The sequence below is a fragment of the Ictalurus furcatus genome, chromosome 14 (assembly GCF_023375685.1).
Source record: "Ictalurus furcatus strain D&B chromosome 14, Billie_1.0, whole genome shotgun sequence".
Classification (NCBI taxonomy): Eukaryota; Metazoa; Chordata; class Actinopteri; order Siluriformes; family Ictaluridae; genus Ictalurus; species Ictalurus furcatus.
The window spans coordinates 20,771,282-20,786,203 of NC_071268.1; the positions used below are offsets into that span (position 1 = coordinate 20,771,282).

Genomic DNA, 14,922 nt, shown 5'->3' on the forward strand with positions numbered 1-14,922 from the left:
ACAAACACAGAATTATGTTTTGCCTATTCACTGCTGCTTTGGTGTCTTTAACATTATAATCACTATTAATAAAGAACCATCATGCATGTAAAGGTCGACCAATAGTGGATTTTACTAATACCGATAACTAAGTTGGGCGATAGTTACCTGCCGATAACCGATAAATCAACTGAGTTTTTAAAATTGATACTGAACACAACACTCAAAGTAAAATATTGCTGAGCTTTTTTTACCATGAAAATGTTCTGTACTTTTTTAATGAAATAAATATATAAATATCATTATATTAAATAGTAATAAACATTAAAATAAATAAAAGATATACAACCATACTGATCCAAAAACACTCCAAAATAACTATATAAAAATGAAAATAAAAAATAAAAAACACTTCCAATATCACAACAAAATTTGTCAGTGATGATTTTATTTCGCCTCTAGAGGCCGTTCTTGTATTGTATAATGACAAGGGACCCTTCTCAGCCGCTCCGCAACGGACTCAACCGGAAAAAACGATCAGTGTGGATTTGATAACTGGTAGTTCCAGCGATCAATTCTTTGTGCCGATTTATCGGCAAAACCAATCAATAGGTCGACCTATATGTGCACGTATCCTGTAAAGCACTGAAACAGTTAAGCTGCAACAGCAACCTGGTGAAATGTAAATACTATAATATATGAAGGAAAGAAATAGGACTAATTCAAAATCTGTCCTGCTCATAGTTACAGTATTAGTGAAGGAAAGAAAATGAAAAAGACAAACATGACACCGGAGATTACTGCTACAAAGCTGTGATTTCCTTCTTCTCCATTTCCCTACCTCGTTTATGGACCTCTGTAGGCCCTCCTCAACCAATTCCTCTGAGTTGCAAGAGACTGCATCTGGGATAGAAGGAAGGATCCTCGGCTCCCGAACCAAATGCAGCGGACTAATCCCAGCTTCCTGAGAAGATTCTTGGTTCATAGCAAATGGAGTTTCGAGATCACCCGAGTGAGCCAATCTTAAGTTCTCTATATTTTCACTTATATTAGAGAAAGCGTCTGCACTATAGCCAGACCTTTGGTAAGAGCTGCTTAGTGTTTCGTGAGCAGTTTCATTCAGAGTCTCTAAAGAATGTTGCTGGATATCTTTGTGTTTGGCAAAATCGTTATTGGGAAGATCCTCAGAGTAGGATTCCTCTTGTCCAGACTCCCTCTGCTCAGGAATAGGCAGCAGTTGAACACTCCTAGCCCGTGTAGTGGGTCGCACTATCAACTCTTCCTCGTCTTCACTGGAGTCTTCTTCAGATGCACCCACAGGAACGTCTTTTTTTATATCTTCATTTCCTTCTTCTTTTTCTTCCTTCGCCTCTTGGTCCTGGGCAGTCTCACTTTGCGCTTTCTGCTCTATCTCTCCAAACCTTTCTTTAAGCTCAGCGGCTACGTTTTTGTATTGGGATTTTGTCTCCTTTTTCTCAATTTCCACCCAGATTTTCTCATAGCGTTGCTCCCAGGTAGTCTCATGGAAAGATGTATTTTCTACATCTTCTTGCTTTTCTTTATCCTCTTCATTCTCTCCTACCTCAGTGGTCTGGGATTCAGAGGGGGCTAGCTGATATGGACTACTTACATCTATCTCAAGTGCATCTAATGTCTCTCTCTCCTTTGATAGCATAAGTGGACAAAGAAATACAATTAACATTCAAAAAGAAAAAGAAAAAAAAAACAATGGGAATAACTGTGCATTAACCAAAATTACTTTTGCAGGATACACAATACTTATGACTTGAGAAGTCTATAAGATATCATAACTCCACAAACACTGCTCAAATGGTTTATCAACAACAACGTCAATTACAGGAAGACACCTAAATAAAAAAAACAACAACAAGGGGGACGGGTGCATGAAATAAAGATGTGCGTGGGTGCAGTAGACACTGAAATCTGCCCACCTCTTCGGGATGTTCATTGGCCTCTGAGCTATGGTCACTCTCTCTGTCTTCCTCCGGTGGTGACACTGGAGCATCAGAGGAAACAATATTCGACAATATAAATATCTGATGGTATTTGTGTTGAGGAGTTTATTTGAAGCTGGCATCAGTATAGGTTCAAATGACCTACATACCTGTACCTGTTTCAGTCTCAACAATGTTTGGCAGTGGAGTTGTCAACTTTGCACGACTGGAGGTGTTGTCTGTGTCCCAGTCTGACTCTGCAACATAATTTGAAAAATAATAACTTTAGGTCGACTGATCATTCCGACATCTTTGTATACCCAAATCATAAAGGACATGCTTCACACTTTAAATATGCATAAGTTATGTCTCACCTTCATCACTCATTGGTTTCTTAATAGACTCCTTGTGAATGTGTGTTTGAGGTTGGGGTTGAGGTTGGGGCTGTGTGCTGGTAAGAGGTTTGAATGAGCGTGGACTTGGCAATGGACGAGTTCTTAAAAGGGAAGATTCTTTTCCTTCTTCATTTTTTGTGTTGGCAGCTCCCTGTGTTTCTGCAACAGATGCTCTTGGATGTTCCTGCTCTTGGACGACCGGCAGAGGCAATGGGGTTTCACTCGCTAACTCTTCCTCGGGTTTATAGACTGGCAGGTTTTTACTGGCTTTACTGGTAGTACTTGCTGAGTCCCAGTCTGAAGCATCTGTGTTGAGAATAAGATCTTTAATCTGGGACTATACTTTAAGGTATTAATGTTGTAGCGTTTACTGTAAATATAAATATATATATATATATATATATATATATATATATATATATATATACACACACACACACACACACACACAGTACTGTGCAAAAGTTTTAGGCACATGCAAAGAAATGCTGTAGAGGAAAGATGCCTTCAAAATAATGAAATTAAATGTTTCTACATAACAAAAAAATACCGTAAGCAGTAAACAGTAATTAAATGAAACAACGTCAATATGTGGTGTGACAAAAAAAATTAAATAGTAGTCTCCGGTACAATGTGTGCAGTTTTATACGGAAATGAGCTGTAAGTTTTATTGAGCATCTTGCAGAACCAGCCACGATTCTTCTGGAGACTTTGACTGTCACACTTGCTTCTTATTTTTGCAGCAAAAACCCAGCAGCCTTCATTATGTTTTTTTCTGAAAAGTGTTTCTTACATAATATGCTGCTTTCTTTAATGTCATACAAACATTTTTCTGTAAAATGTATTTTTGTGCTGGAAAACTAATGTTTGGGAATCTAAAATGTTGTTTGTACTGACTTGATAATGTAGAAATCATAAAATAAAAATCTGTAACAAAGTTTGTACTAAAAAAAATAAAATAAAAAAAATAGGGTGCCTAGACTAGTACTGTATATAATCCTAACACTACAAAGCTCAGAGCAGAATGAAATATAGAGCATCTGACCTGCTGGGATTTTGTGATTTTCTTTTAAATAAGATAAAAATACACACACAAATAAAGTTTAATCCTTACAAAAAACCTGATTGAGAATATCAAGAAAAATCCAACCAGGTCGAAAATTACCTTCAAGATCATCAACATCTCCTAAACCAAGTTCCTCCATTACATCTGTAAGCAAAGACAATGCATTGAGATTATTAGGAATGTCTAAATAACAGGTAAACGCCATGTTAAAATAAACACACTGCTTTTATTACCGGTCCTTTTTCTAGTATCTTTAGACTCCAGCAGTTTATTCAGCACTGATACTGGCTCCCTATGAAGCAGTTTGTGCTGAAAAAAAAAAGAATCATTCATAAATTTAAAACAAATCAAATATATATAAAAAATAAATAAATAAATAAAACAAAACATTAACACACAAAAAGTCATGAAAAGGCATACTGAATGTTTACCTGCTTTTCCAATTTCTCTTCATCGCTGTTATCCTCCTCTTCCTGACTAGTCCTTAAAACTGCATAAGGAAAGAAATTTTAAATCTTGACACTTAAAGTGTAAAAAAAAAAAAAAAAAACATAGCATACATTTACCACGAACACAAGACACAAACAATTTATATACAAGCCTCTAGAGCTGCTACACTGTAGGCATGCACATGCAAAATAGCAAGTTCCTTAATGCATATGAGCTTTTGATGTGCAGGCAAAGCACTGAAGGTAATGCAGTTGTTTTATATACATTAATATCTACAAACTGCATAGCACCATAGAATATGTTAGTGCAGCTTGCGTGTGCTTCTACGTGAGAAACCAAATTAATAACAGCACTACTAGTCTAGGAACTGGAAGTAACTATATTCTTCAGCATAACACAGGAATATTTTGTGGTGTGCAAGCTGTAACTTAGGCACTAATGCTAAAACTAGGCTTAGGTCTAATTTACACACAACCATTACTGGCTTCATGTACCAATTTCTTTTATCAGGTACACTACCGGTCAAAAGTTTAGACACACTCATTCTTTATTTATTGTTTCCCCACATCTTATAATAATAAAGTCATCAAAACTCTGTAGTAACACAAATGGAAAATAAAATCAAAATAATTTAATATTTTATCATCTTCAAAGAAGACCCCCTTTTTGCCTAGAATTTCCAGAAATGTATTCTTGGCATTTTCTCAACCGATTTCTTGAGGAATCTCCCTGAGATGCTTTTTAAACAGTATTAAAGGAGTTCCCACCTATGCTGGACACTTATTGGCTGCTTTTACAGAATATGAATATAAACTCACACAGGTGCAGATAAGGTGAATGGTACACCTCAAAGCACAAATACTGTGTTGTATTTTCGTGGACTCCAAACATATTCCATGCTCCTAATTTTCACACAAGCTGTTTCATTATTTCATATGCTTCACTGTCACTGTCATTGTCTTAAACTAGTACCATGACAACGCTATAGGACTAGTTTTTTAAACTAGTAGTCTGTCAACTCAAATGTAATTAACTCAACCTCAATGCTTGGTGGGGTTAGCTATAGCTTCATTTTAAGTATCAATATCTAGACAACCTATCATAGTTTAACCCTCGTATTATGTTATGGATCAATTTGACCCATTTCCACATTTGAAATGTCTGGAAATACTGGTTAATCACTCTTTTAAATTTTTTGACTTTCCTCATTTAGGGTCATGAACTTATATGAAAATGTTTCTTCTTTTAAAGTGTTACTCTTTTAAACTGTTTTTTGCTGTTTTTGTGTGTATTTAAACTGTGGAAGTCATTTTGACCCATAACATAATGGATGTAACTTTTTATCCCAACATAATAGGAGGGTTCATTGTAAATCCCCTTCTCTCTTCACAGTAAATCAGGATGCAAGCCACACAGACCACCGTGTTCAACATAGACACTGACAACAGATATTCAAAAACACAAATGGACCATTATGGACTGAGACCTGTAACAGATATGAGAAAGTAAAGTAACGTGAAAGTGAAATGGTGAAAGCAGGGGGTTATGGGCTATAAGTCCTGGAGAAGAACGGGACATCGTGCAGCAATTTAATTGGCATACCCACTGCCTTCTGACCTCCAGGCCAAGCAACACTCCTGAATACACTACTGTGCTTCGATCCTCTTAAGAAAGATGGAATATAATGCAGGGCTAAAAAAAAGGAATCGATTACAGAAAAATCATAGAGTGTGTTCAACTGTCCTTTACAAAATGTATCATTTTTATTTCAATGAAAATGCTCCTGCACAAATAGCTACCCGTTATACCTTTATAAATCTTATAATGGTAAAGTCCTTACCGAAATGCTTAAATGGCATCAGTCGATACAAAGCAGAAGCAGCAAACCACAATGAAAACTTTTTTTTAAGCTTTGAATGTTTCTTAAGGCATGAAATGGCTGCAGAGATGGCTTACTGAAGCAAAGCTTGCTCTGTTTAAAACTGTTTTTCCAGCTCTAAGCACAAAAGGGCCAGAAGTGCTATAGCTTACATACCTTCACTGCTCTCCTCACGAATACTGGACATGGGTTTATGTGACTTGGTTGGGGAGTTCAGCCCACTTTGATCCTTTTTGCTCGGGCTGTCTGAGCCAGACTGAGAGAGAAGAGTGTCACTCAGCTTGAAAAGAGGAACACTAATTTGCAGTGATCATGATAATGCCTTACGTTGCCATTTTAATGAGTTCTGTGTATGGGACTGTACGGTACTCTTAGCAGTACGGTAATTTTAGCAGCTAAACCTGCAAATACCAAAATACTAACCTCTGAGTCCCAAGGTGAATCCTCTTCATCTTCTTTTTCAATTCCTAACTCTGACAAAAAATCTGAAATGCAGTGTTTAAACAACTTCGTGAAATACATGAGAAGCACATTTCTTATGCAATCTTTACATGGTTCTATAAGATTTGAAACCTTACCCCTCTTCTTAGAAGTTTCTGTCTTTTGTAGATTGTCAACATCTGATCTTTCATTTTGTATGTCATCACATTCTTCATCCATATCCTCTTCCTCATATTCATCTTCTGAAGATGACTTTTCCTCGATTTCCTGAGAACAAAGATTTTTTAAAAGCAATGCAGCATTATAGCTTAATTCAATGAAGAAGCAACAAATAAATTATATGATATTACGTAAATCTTAGATTACAGTATTTTCTGGATGAAGAATTTGAAGAACATAGAATGGAAGGAATGAATAATTATCAGCACCTTAATGCACCAAAACAGAGGCTTTACGTCTTAAATACACCATCTAAAACTATGTGAGGCTTCCCTGTACCTGCAGTGTTCCTTGCTCTGCAATAGTATGGTGTACATGCTCTTGTACCTTTAAATTTCCATCCTCTTCATCTTCATCATCCTTATCAGAATGAGAAGTCACATCAATATCATCAATAACTGTCTGCGGGATTTCTTCAAGACGTACAAGTTCTCCATCCTTAGCAACACTTTCCGCAGGTAACCCGATACGACTTTCTGTAACTTCTAAATCATCATTACCAACGATCATGGACACTGGCAAATTCTCATCATCTCCACGATATATTACTGTCCAGTCCTCAGCTCTCATAATTTCCCTCTCATAAAGCTTAAGATTAACTGGCTCAATGTCTGAAGAGTCACCTTCCACTGAACCTTCTTTTTCATTATCTGAGCCAGGTCCCCAGGTGTCTTCAGAGCTTTCAGGTTCTTCTTTACGTCGCAGAAGGTTCAAGGTTAATTTTAATGGCTTTGTTGTGTCGTTTACATTTTCTTGATTGAGGTCATCTTTGTTGCCCTGATTTGTGGATGACTGAGAGAGTGTTTGTGAAACAGTATTATCAGCCTTCATGTCATTAGTGATATGTTTTTCATCACCTATTTCGTGAGGTTGCTTAGATACCGTACCACCGTTCTGACTTTGTTTGGATGCGATATTTGGTTCAACTTCCAGAGTATTTTCTGCAAATTTTGAAACACCGACATTACCGTGTTTCCCAGTTCTGACGGGTTCAGTGTCTTCATCTTCATCATCATCATCTTCATAATTCTTATCAGAAATTTGTAGAGGTGTTCTAAATGCTCCTCTGGTGCCCATGTTACTGTAATCATTTTCCTCTTCATCGGAGAATGTTGACTCAACCCTAATGGCCGTTAAAAGAGAGCCATCTTCTATATCTAGTGTGTGTGGAACTGCCTTCTCCATGGCATCATCTGTGATCTCTGAAAGCATTATTTTTTGTCTCTCAATGTCCTCTAACTCTGCTCTCTCTATAAGATCATTGTTTTCTGAGACTTTTGCCTCCATCAAACTAAAGTGCTCCTTAGTGTGATCACTTTTCTCAATCAATGTGTTTGATGGCTCAGGCTGTACAGTAGCTTCTGTGTTTACATCAGGCTGCATCTGAACATCACCGCACTCCTCACTTCCCTCTACAGCAGTGATCTTTGGCATCTCAGGAACTTCTCCCCCATTATCACCTTCTTGTGTTATTACAACCCTGGTCTCCTCCTCTTGTTCCTTTTCACCATCACTTTCTTCACTTTCATCATCTTCATCTTCTTCATCGTCCTCTTCATCGTCTTCCTCTTCATCGTCATCCTCTTCTTCTTCATCGTCATCTTCATCGTCTTCACCTTCCTCTGATTCTTCTTTAGAACTTTCACTGGCTTCTACATCTGATTTGCCGCCACAGAGCAACTCTGAGACTTCAGCCACATCACCTACCCCAAAAGGATGGGATGGAATACAGAATAGAAAAGCAGAATTTAGAAGAAGACCGCACTGAGGGACTGACTGGTGAGATTACCTTTTGGGAGCTGATGAGGGGGGTGGAGGTCATCTGGGGAAGGTTGGAAAAGGAGATAGGTTTAGGGGTTACAGGATGCTGGGTGGAGGAACTGCTACCAGGGAAAGCCATGGGTTCTACTGCATTGCCCTCGCTGATAGGCTCGGACTCAGTGCCACTCCAGGATTTATCTGGATCCTGGACCACAGCGACTACAGGGCAGGGGTATCAAGTTAAATCACAGCCACAAGCTAAAGGAAGATGTACTAAACATCTGACGTGGTACTTACATCTTTTCCCCTCGATTTTGGAGGCACTCATGAGTTTCTTCAAGTTTAGCTTTTGAGGTTTCTACAACAGAACAAGTATCATCTTATTGCAATGATAATCTATTAACTTTGTACAACTCAAATATAATTAGTTGATATTTCAATTATACTTCCTTCTGATAGGAAGATCATGAGTTCAAATCCCAGTACTGCCAAGATGTCACTGGTGGGCCCTTGAGCAAGGCCCTTAACCCTCAACTGCTCAGTTGTATAAATGAGATGAATGTAAGTCACTCTGGATAAGGCCGTCTGCCAAATGCCATAAACATAAACGCTGTGTTCAGCCAGTTATAATATACTGGGATGACGATTGTGCATGGATTTTAGCTAACTTGAGTCTCCTTGGAGCTCTTAAAGGAATAATTATTGCTGGGCACAATGCAACAGCATCTAATCTAAGACTAAATATATCAAGCATTCCCAGAACTGGTCTATTATAATGCTTTTGATCAGTACTGCATAAAGACTAACAGCACATGAAAATGACGGAGATGCTGTGCTGTCCTTCATTGACTAACTGGCGTTGCAAAGAAATTTTCCATCAAGCTAGAAGTTGCCAGTGTTTACTGCAAAGTTTCGGAGGAATCTCTGCACTTAACATTGTGATCCAACACTTCATGGCTTATTCCTGCAATATGCTTGATACTGACATAGAACAGATTTACATCATTGGTTTTCATTTATGCCGGATGCACTTATGCTTTTGAAAGCACCCTGTATGAGATCAGAAACAGGTTGTTACTTGCAGAGTACATCATGCTACACTATACCAAAAAGACAAATGTTTACATTACAAAGATCTATATAGGAGAAAATGTCTCCAGTATATGAAGCTCTGCAAGGTACTAATAATTACCTTTGGGCCCAGGTCAAGCTCTTCATCGTCATCATCATCATCATCTGTAGAGGGCCAGGAATCAGCAGGACCACTTTTTGATGCTCTAAAATTTGATTTGTTTATTAGGAAGATGATCTCATATTCACACACAAGCCTGATCAATTGAAGAATTCTAGTTTTTCTGCATATTTTCTTACCTACTGATGGAGTCTGCATGTGAATTGTCCTCTGTATCTGGAAACCACAATTTACATATTTATTACACATCATATATTCAGGTTGTGCATATATTTTAATGATGCTATATTTACATTTATGGTTTACTAAAATCTTGTTTGTAAGCAATACAGATATAATTGGCAGAAGAGTCAGAACAAAAGATTTGGATTGTATTAGTATGAAACTAAATCAATCGCTTAGCAATTTCAGGTGATATCTATACGTTAGTTTAGCTTACTCACACCATCTTCAACAACACAAATTCAGTGGGGTCCAAAAGTCTGAGACCACCAATGACAACGCTTCTGTTTTGCATTTTTTAATTGAATACAAACATTTTTATTATGTTATCAGCAATCATTTGAGTGAAACGTATCCAAATCAGAATTTCTTAGCATTTGGCCTTTTGCTTTAAAGACAGCGTGAACTCCATGGACTCCATAAGATTGTCAAAACCATCAGAGTGTCTCCTGAACACATGCTTTAATGCAAGGGATAAGACTAGTTAGTTAACATCCATCCATCCATTTTCTGTACCACTTATCCTTACTGGGTCGCAGGGAACCTGGAGCCTATCCCAGGGGGCATGGGGCATAAGGCGTGTACCCACACCCTGGACGGGGTGCCAATCCATCGCAGGGCACAATCACACACCCATTCATAAACTACGGATACTTTTGGACATGCCAATCAGCCTACAATGCATGTCTTTGGACTGGGGGGAGGAAACTGGAGTACCCATAGGAAACCCCCGCAGCACGGGGAGAACATGCACACTCCTCACACACAGGGCCGCAGCAGGAATCGAACCCCCAACCCTGGAAGCGTGAGGCAAACCTGCTAAATGCGCCACCATGCCCCCACAGTAGTCAATATATCCAACATAAATTTTCTTACATTTAAATAGTGATCTATAAACAGTGCACAATCTTGAATATCGAATAATCAACATACTGAACATTTTCAGTTTCTTTGTTTTAAAATATTCAAAATTCTTTCCAAGTGGTCTCAGACTTTTGGACCCCACTGTATATTTTCATTAACTAGCTGATTTGTGGTAAACAGTATTATGTCTGCTCTGTGGCATATTAGCAGTTTTGTTCATCCTTGTTATACCTTTCCCTTCTTCTTTTGCACTTCCTCCTGCAGTTATCCATTGACATGCAAATGTAAGCAATATGAATAGGAGGAAAATAAAAGGACTTCAGATGGAACATTGCACAGCGTTATGAAATGTTTTAATATGGTAACGCGACATCTAACAGGAGTTCTCAAGGTTACATTCAGTACAGCCAATAATGAAACCTGAAGAATCATTCTGAACCATGTGTATCATATGAAACACTGAATCTTCGGAAAGCACTATACATTCATCACTAACAGAATTCAGGGGTGAGTGACGTTCAGCACTCACCATCTTTCCCTAGAGTTGGACCTCCGAGAGCAAAGCCGGCCTCAGGACTGCCCAATAATGAACTCTGCTTATTTTTATTGAAGGCAAGATGGGAGGGTGACTGCAAGGGCTTCCGCTTCGTCCCATGCTCAATGATTAGATGTGAACAACTGAAAATTATTTGCAATAGACATTAGGTCTTTATACTGTTTCTGCAAATAGGGAAAGATAGAGTAGTACTTTTGTGGTTGAAAATTGAAATCACACAGATAAGCATACAGAGCACTTACGCATGATGCCCATTCATTACAGCATAGTCGTCAGATGACCATCCTTTATTATCCTTCACAGTGATATCAGCATTGTACTGCAAAAGCAGTCGCACCATACTGATTTGGCCATTGCAAGCAGCAATCAGTAAAGGGGTTCTTGTTGGCAAAAAAGATGTGTAAATTATGATGTGCATTATTTGTGATAACAAGCAACTGTTGGTTGTCAAGAAGCCGATATTTTACTTGAGATTTAAATTTAAGGACTAGAATCCTTACCGGCACTCCTGGTTTTGGAGATTAACATCTGCCCCTTCCTTAAGTAAAAATTCAGCCATCTCTGCATGATTTTCTTCCACTGACAATATCAAGGGAGTATTGCCTTCCTATAAATACGTTAAACAAAGGGTTTAACAAACCACAGAATAAGTTTAATTTCATTTACTTCCATTTGTGAACAAAAATGTAATATATCGATATCCATTTAGATATTTATCTAATGCCTAAACATATTTTATGTATCTATCTAAAACCTAAACACCTAGCATACTGGGAAAATAAATAACATAATATTATCCAATGAAAGCTGTGATCTTATCAGAAAGACAGCTACAGTTCTCTTCGCTCTTTCAGCTGTTGGCTTGTGAGGATACAATTTCATGGTGCCACTAGGATCCACTAACAGAAATGTAAACCTCACCTGTGGTGTAGGGATAAAGCTAAATGGAATGCTAAATGGAAAGGACTGGTGAAAACCCTGTTGTGGCTTCACCTTGTTCTGGGCATTGATGTTCGCCTCGTGTTCAAGGAGGTTCAGTGCCACAGGCAGCGAGGGGATGCGGGCAGCCAAGTGCAACGCTGTGTTCCCGTTGATATCCACCAAGTTGGGATCTGCCTCATGCTCCAGAAGGATGGACACACAGCGATCCTGCTGGCACTGCACAGCCTACCAAGGCCCACAGAACACCCAACAAACACATTCAAGGAGACACACGGAGTAAAGATTGTGCTCTTCTTTAAAGTTAATGCTCTTGGAGAAAAACAGAATGAACCGTCTAGCTTTGGGTTACAATGATGCAAAGCAGTCATTTTTTCTGACTGCCACTGATACTCTGGCATTTAGGAAAACGTTAACATACATGCGAACATCTGGTCATACCTTCATTAAGGCGGAGCGGTTCTGATTGTCACATAGGTTGAGTTTAACTTTGTTTTCCACCAAATACTGAACCACTTCTGTGTGTCCATGAACGCAGGCTATATGTAGTGCAGTTCTGCAGATCCAAAAACACAGTGACAAATACAGCTTTTCCATACAACTCAATTTGATCATGTTGTGAAAGCATAATGATACACATATAGTACAAGACAAAACTATGCATGTCTCAAAGCTAACAATAATAAGAAACATTCATTCCAAATGATAGCAAGAACTACCAAAGATCAGACTAGTTAAGACCAATGCTGAATGTGCTGTTGAATTCTCGATCAGATTGGTGTCGGTGGTAGTTTTCTATAACAGCATGGATCTAACAGATTTCATGACTGTATTTCAAATCACAGGCTTATATATTATAATGCACTCATTCTAATACTGTATGTTATAGTTTCTGTTGTAAATGTTCATTCACAGGGTCTTGTGTAGCAGACTATTCAGCCACAAGAGCATTAGTGAGGTCAGGCACTGATGTTGGACAAGGAGGCGTGGGGTGCAGTCAGAGACATTGTAATGCTGGAACATGTTCGGGCCCAGGAGTTCACTACCAGAGACCACGCGTTCCCTCGTGCAGGTGTTCAACGGGAGGCTGCAGGAGTTCACCAGTGAAATTGAGAATATTCACATGGTATAGCTGGATGACATTCAGCAGGAGGCTAAGCGCATGATCTCCAGGTATACAGTACAGATTTGAATTACAGTGAATGCTGCTAAGTCTATTGTGTCTAAGTATGTTTTGTTACAAAGTCCATACAGGTGTCCACATCCTTTTGGCCTTTTAGTGTATTTAACATTTATGGAAGGAGTGTCAAATATTGGAGAGTATTCAGGACATGACAAGTTGATTTTTTTGTCTTATTAAATTCAAGAGACAGAAAAAATAAAGTCTGGTGATGGAACAACCGTTTACTCCTGCTATAATTAAATTTTTTTATTACATTTACGGCATTTGGCCGACGCCCTTATCTAGAGCGTCTTACATTTATCTCATTTATACAACTAAGCAGTTGAGGGTTAAGGGCCTTGCTCAAGGACCCAGTAGTAGCAGTAGCAGCTTGTCAGTGCTGGTATTTGAACTCACAGCCTTCCAATCAGAAGTCTAGTTATCTGTCGACAGGCACGGTGGCTTAGTGGTTAGCATGTTTGCCTTGCACCACCAGGGTTGGGAGTTCAAATCCCGCCTCTGCCCTGCCAGCGCTTGCATGTCCTCCCCGTGCTTCTGGGAGTACCTCCTACTACTCTAGGTTCCTCCACCAACCCAAGGACAAGATGTGAGTTGTAGACTGACTGGCATCTCTAAATTGTTCATATGGTGTGATTGTGCCCTGGGTCGGCACACTGTCCAAGGTACACTGGGTCGGCACACTGTCCTGCTTTGTGCCCCAAGTTCTCTGGGATTGCCCCATGTAGCATAAGTGGTTTGGATGGATGGATATAGTTATCTGTCTTTTGAGTAACCTGAAACCATCAAATCATTAACGGTACTGTTATGACATTGTTAGGGATGAGTAATATGCCTACAACTCACCTGTTCTCTTTATCAAGCTGATTTAAGTCGTTCTTTTTGGTGAGTTGTTTGAGTTTAGCCACGTCTCCAGTGAATGCAGCTTTATGCACCTTGCCCAAGTCTTTCTCCTTCAGGTCATAGCCAACAGAAAGCACACTGGCTGTTTCAGACGCACTTGGAGAGCCTTTTCTTCTTTTGGTGAAATGGAAAATTTTCTTCATCTTCAGCGGTGCAGTCCACAGGAGCAATACTTCATTCCTGTTACAGGTTTACCTCAGGCTCATGTGCAGGCACTGGCTCATCGCGTCTTCCCGTTATCTTACTAAAAATAAAATGTGTAAGAGGATTCACTTTAAGCCTTTTAGAGCCCAAGGACAAAATGCATCAATGAGCAGAGATGCAAGTGAGGAGGATTTCAAGGAGTCAGTCTAGTCTCAAAGTCCACCGGTTCTATATGAGATATGACGTTAATGGAAAGAAAAGCTCTTCTTGTCTAAGTTAATATTCGAGATAAATAAAATAGCATCACAGGGTATCAGAGGTCAATCAATCAGCCAAGCAATAAGTAACGTTACATGACAATACAGCAAGCTAATTAACCAACCAGCTGCACACGTCAACGTTACAATTCGGACGTAAACAAATAACTTACGTCCCTGGATATTTAGCTGGATAACTACTCGTTTTGTTCACTGGTTCAATCTGCTTGTTAGATAATATTTAAATTCATCCTAGTTTTCAGAGCTAGTTCTACAGTGTTAGCTAGCTAACATTACTGGCCAACCGACCAGCTCTTAACTTAACTCACCTTACTAATCAACAGGTAAACTAGGAGGGTCTTCATTACACATCAGTCTCACACATCAAATAAATATACAGAGCTAAATGTATTAAGTTTGAATATTAACTAGCTAACCAGGAGCGCAGAACTGAAATTCCCCCAGTTTAGCTAGCCAGCTAGCCGATTACCAAGAGGACGCTGAATCCACGCTAGGCTAG

General features: G+C 38.9%; 1 protein-coding gene across 3 annotated transcripts in view; it reads right to left on the minus strand.

Moving 5' to 3' along the window:
* Positions 1–14,907, minus strand: part of si:ch211-272n13.3 (ankyrin repeat domain-containing protein 26) — a 31,055-nt gene extending 16,148 nt beyond the window's left edge. For 2 of the 3 annotated variants that reach the window (XM_053640798.1, XM_053640796.1), the window contains exons 1-23: positions 14,732–14,907; positions 13,945–14,245; positions 12,360–12,474; positions 11,973–12,146; positions 11,480–11,586; positions 11,222–11,359; positions 10,953–11,101; positions 10,655–10,681; positions 9,517–9,553; positions 9,338–9,422; positions 8,443–8,503; positions 8,174–8,364; positions 6,303–6,432; positions 6,148–6,209; positions 5,881–5,980; positions 5,448–5,537; positions 3,827–3,885; positions 3,629–3,704; positions 3,495–3,539; positions 2,309–2,635; positions 2,105–2,191; positions 1,932–1,996; positions 821–1,642 (exon numbers count right to left, since the gene is read on the minus strand). In XM_053640798.1, the coding sequence (XP_053496773.1) occupies positions 821–1,642; positions 1,932–1,996; positions 2,105–2,191; positions 2,309–2,635; positions 3,495–3,539; positions 3,629–3,704; positions 3,827–3,885; positions 5,448–5,537; positions 5,881–5,980; positions 6,148–6,209; positions 6,303–6,432; positions 8,174–8,364; positions 8,443–8,503; positions 9,338–9,422; positions 9,517–9,553; positions 10,655–10,681; positions 10,953–11,101; positions 11,222–11,359; positions 11,480–11,586; positions 11,973–12,146; positions 12,360–12,474; positions 13,945–14,144 (3,147 nt within the window). In that variant the 5' untranslated portion in view covers positions 14,145–14,245; positions 14,732–14,907. The remainder of the gene's footprint in view (positions 1–820; positions 1,643–1,931; positions 1,997–2,104; positions 2,192–2,308; positions 2,636–3,494; positions 3,540–3,628; positions 3,705–3,826; positions 3,886–5,447; positions 5,538–5,880; positions 5,981–6,147; positions 6,210–6,302; positions 6,433–8,173; positions 8,365–8,442; positions 8,504–9,337; positions 9,423–9,516; positions 9,554–10,654; positions 10,682–10,952; positions 11,102–11,221; positions 11,360–11,479; positions 11,587–11,972; positions 12,147–12,359; positions 12,475–13,944; positions 14,246–14,731) is intronic. The other variant, XM_053640797.1, reaches the window with a different exon arrangement.
* Between the last annotated feature and the right edge of the window lie 15 nt (positions 14,908–14,922).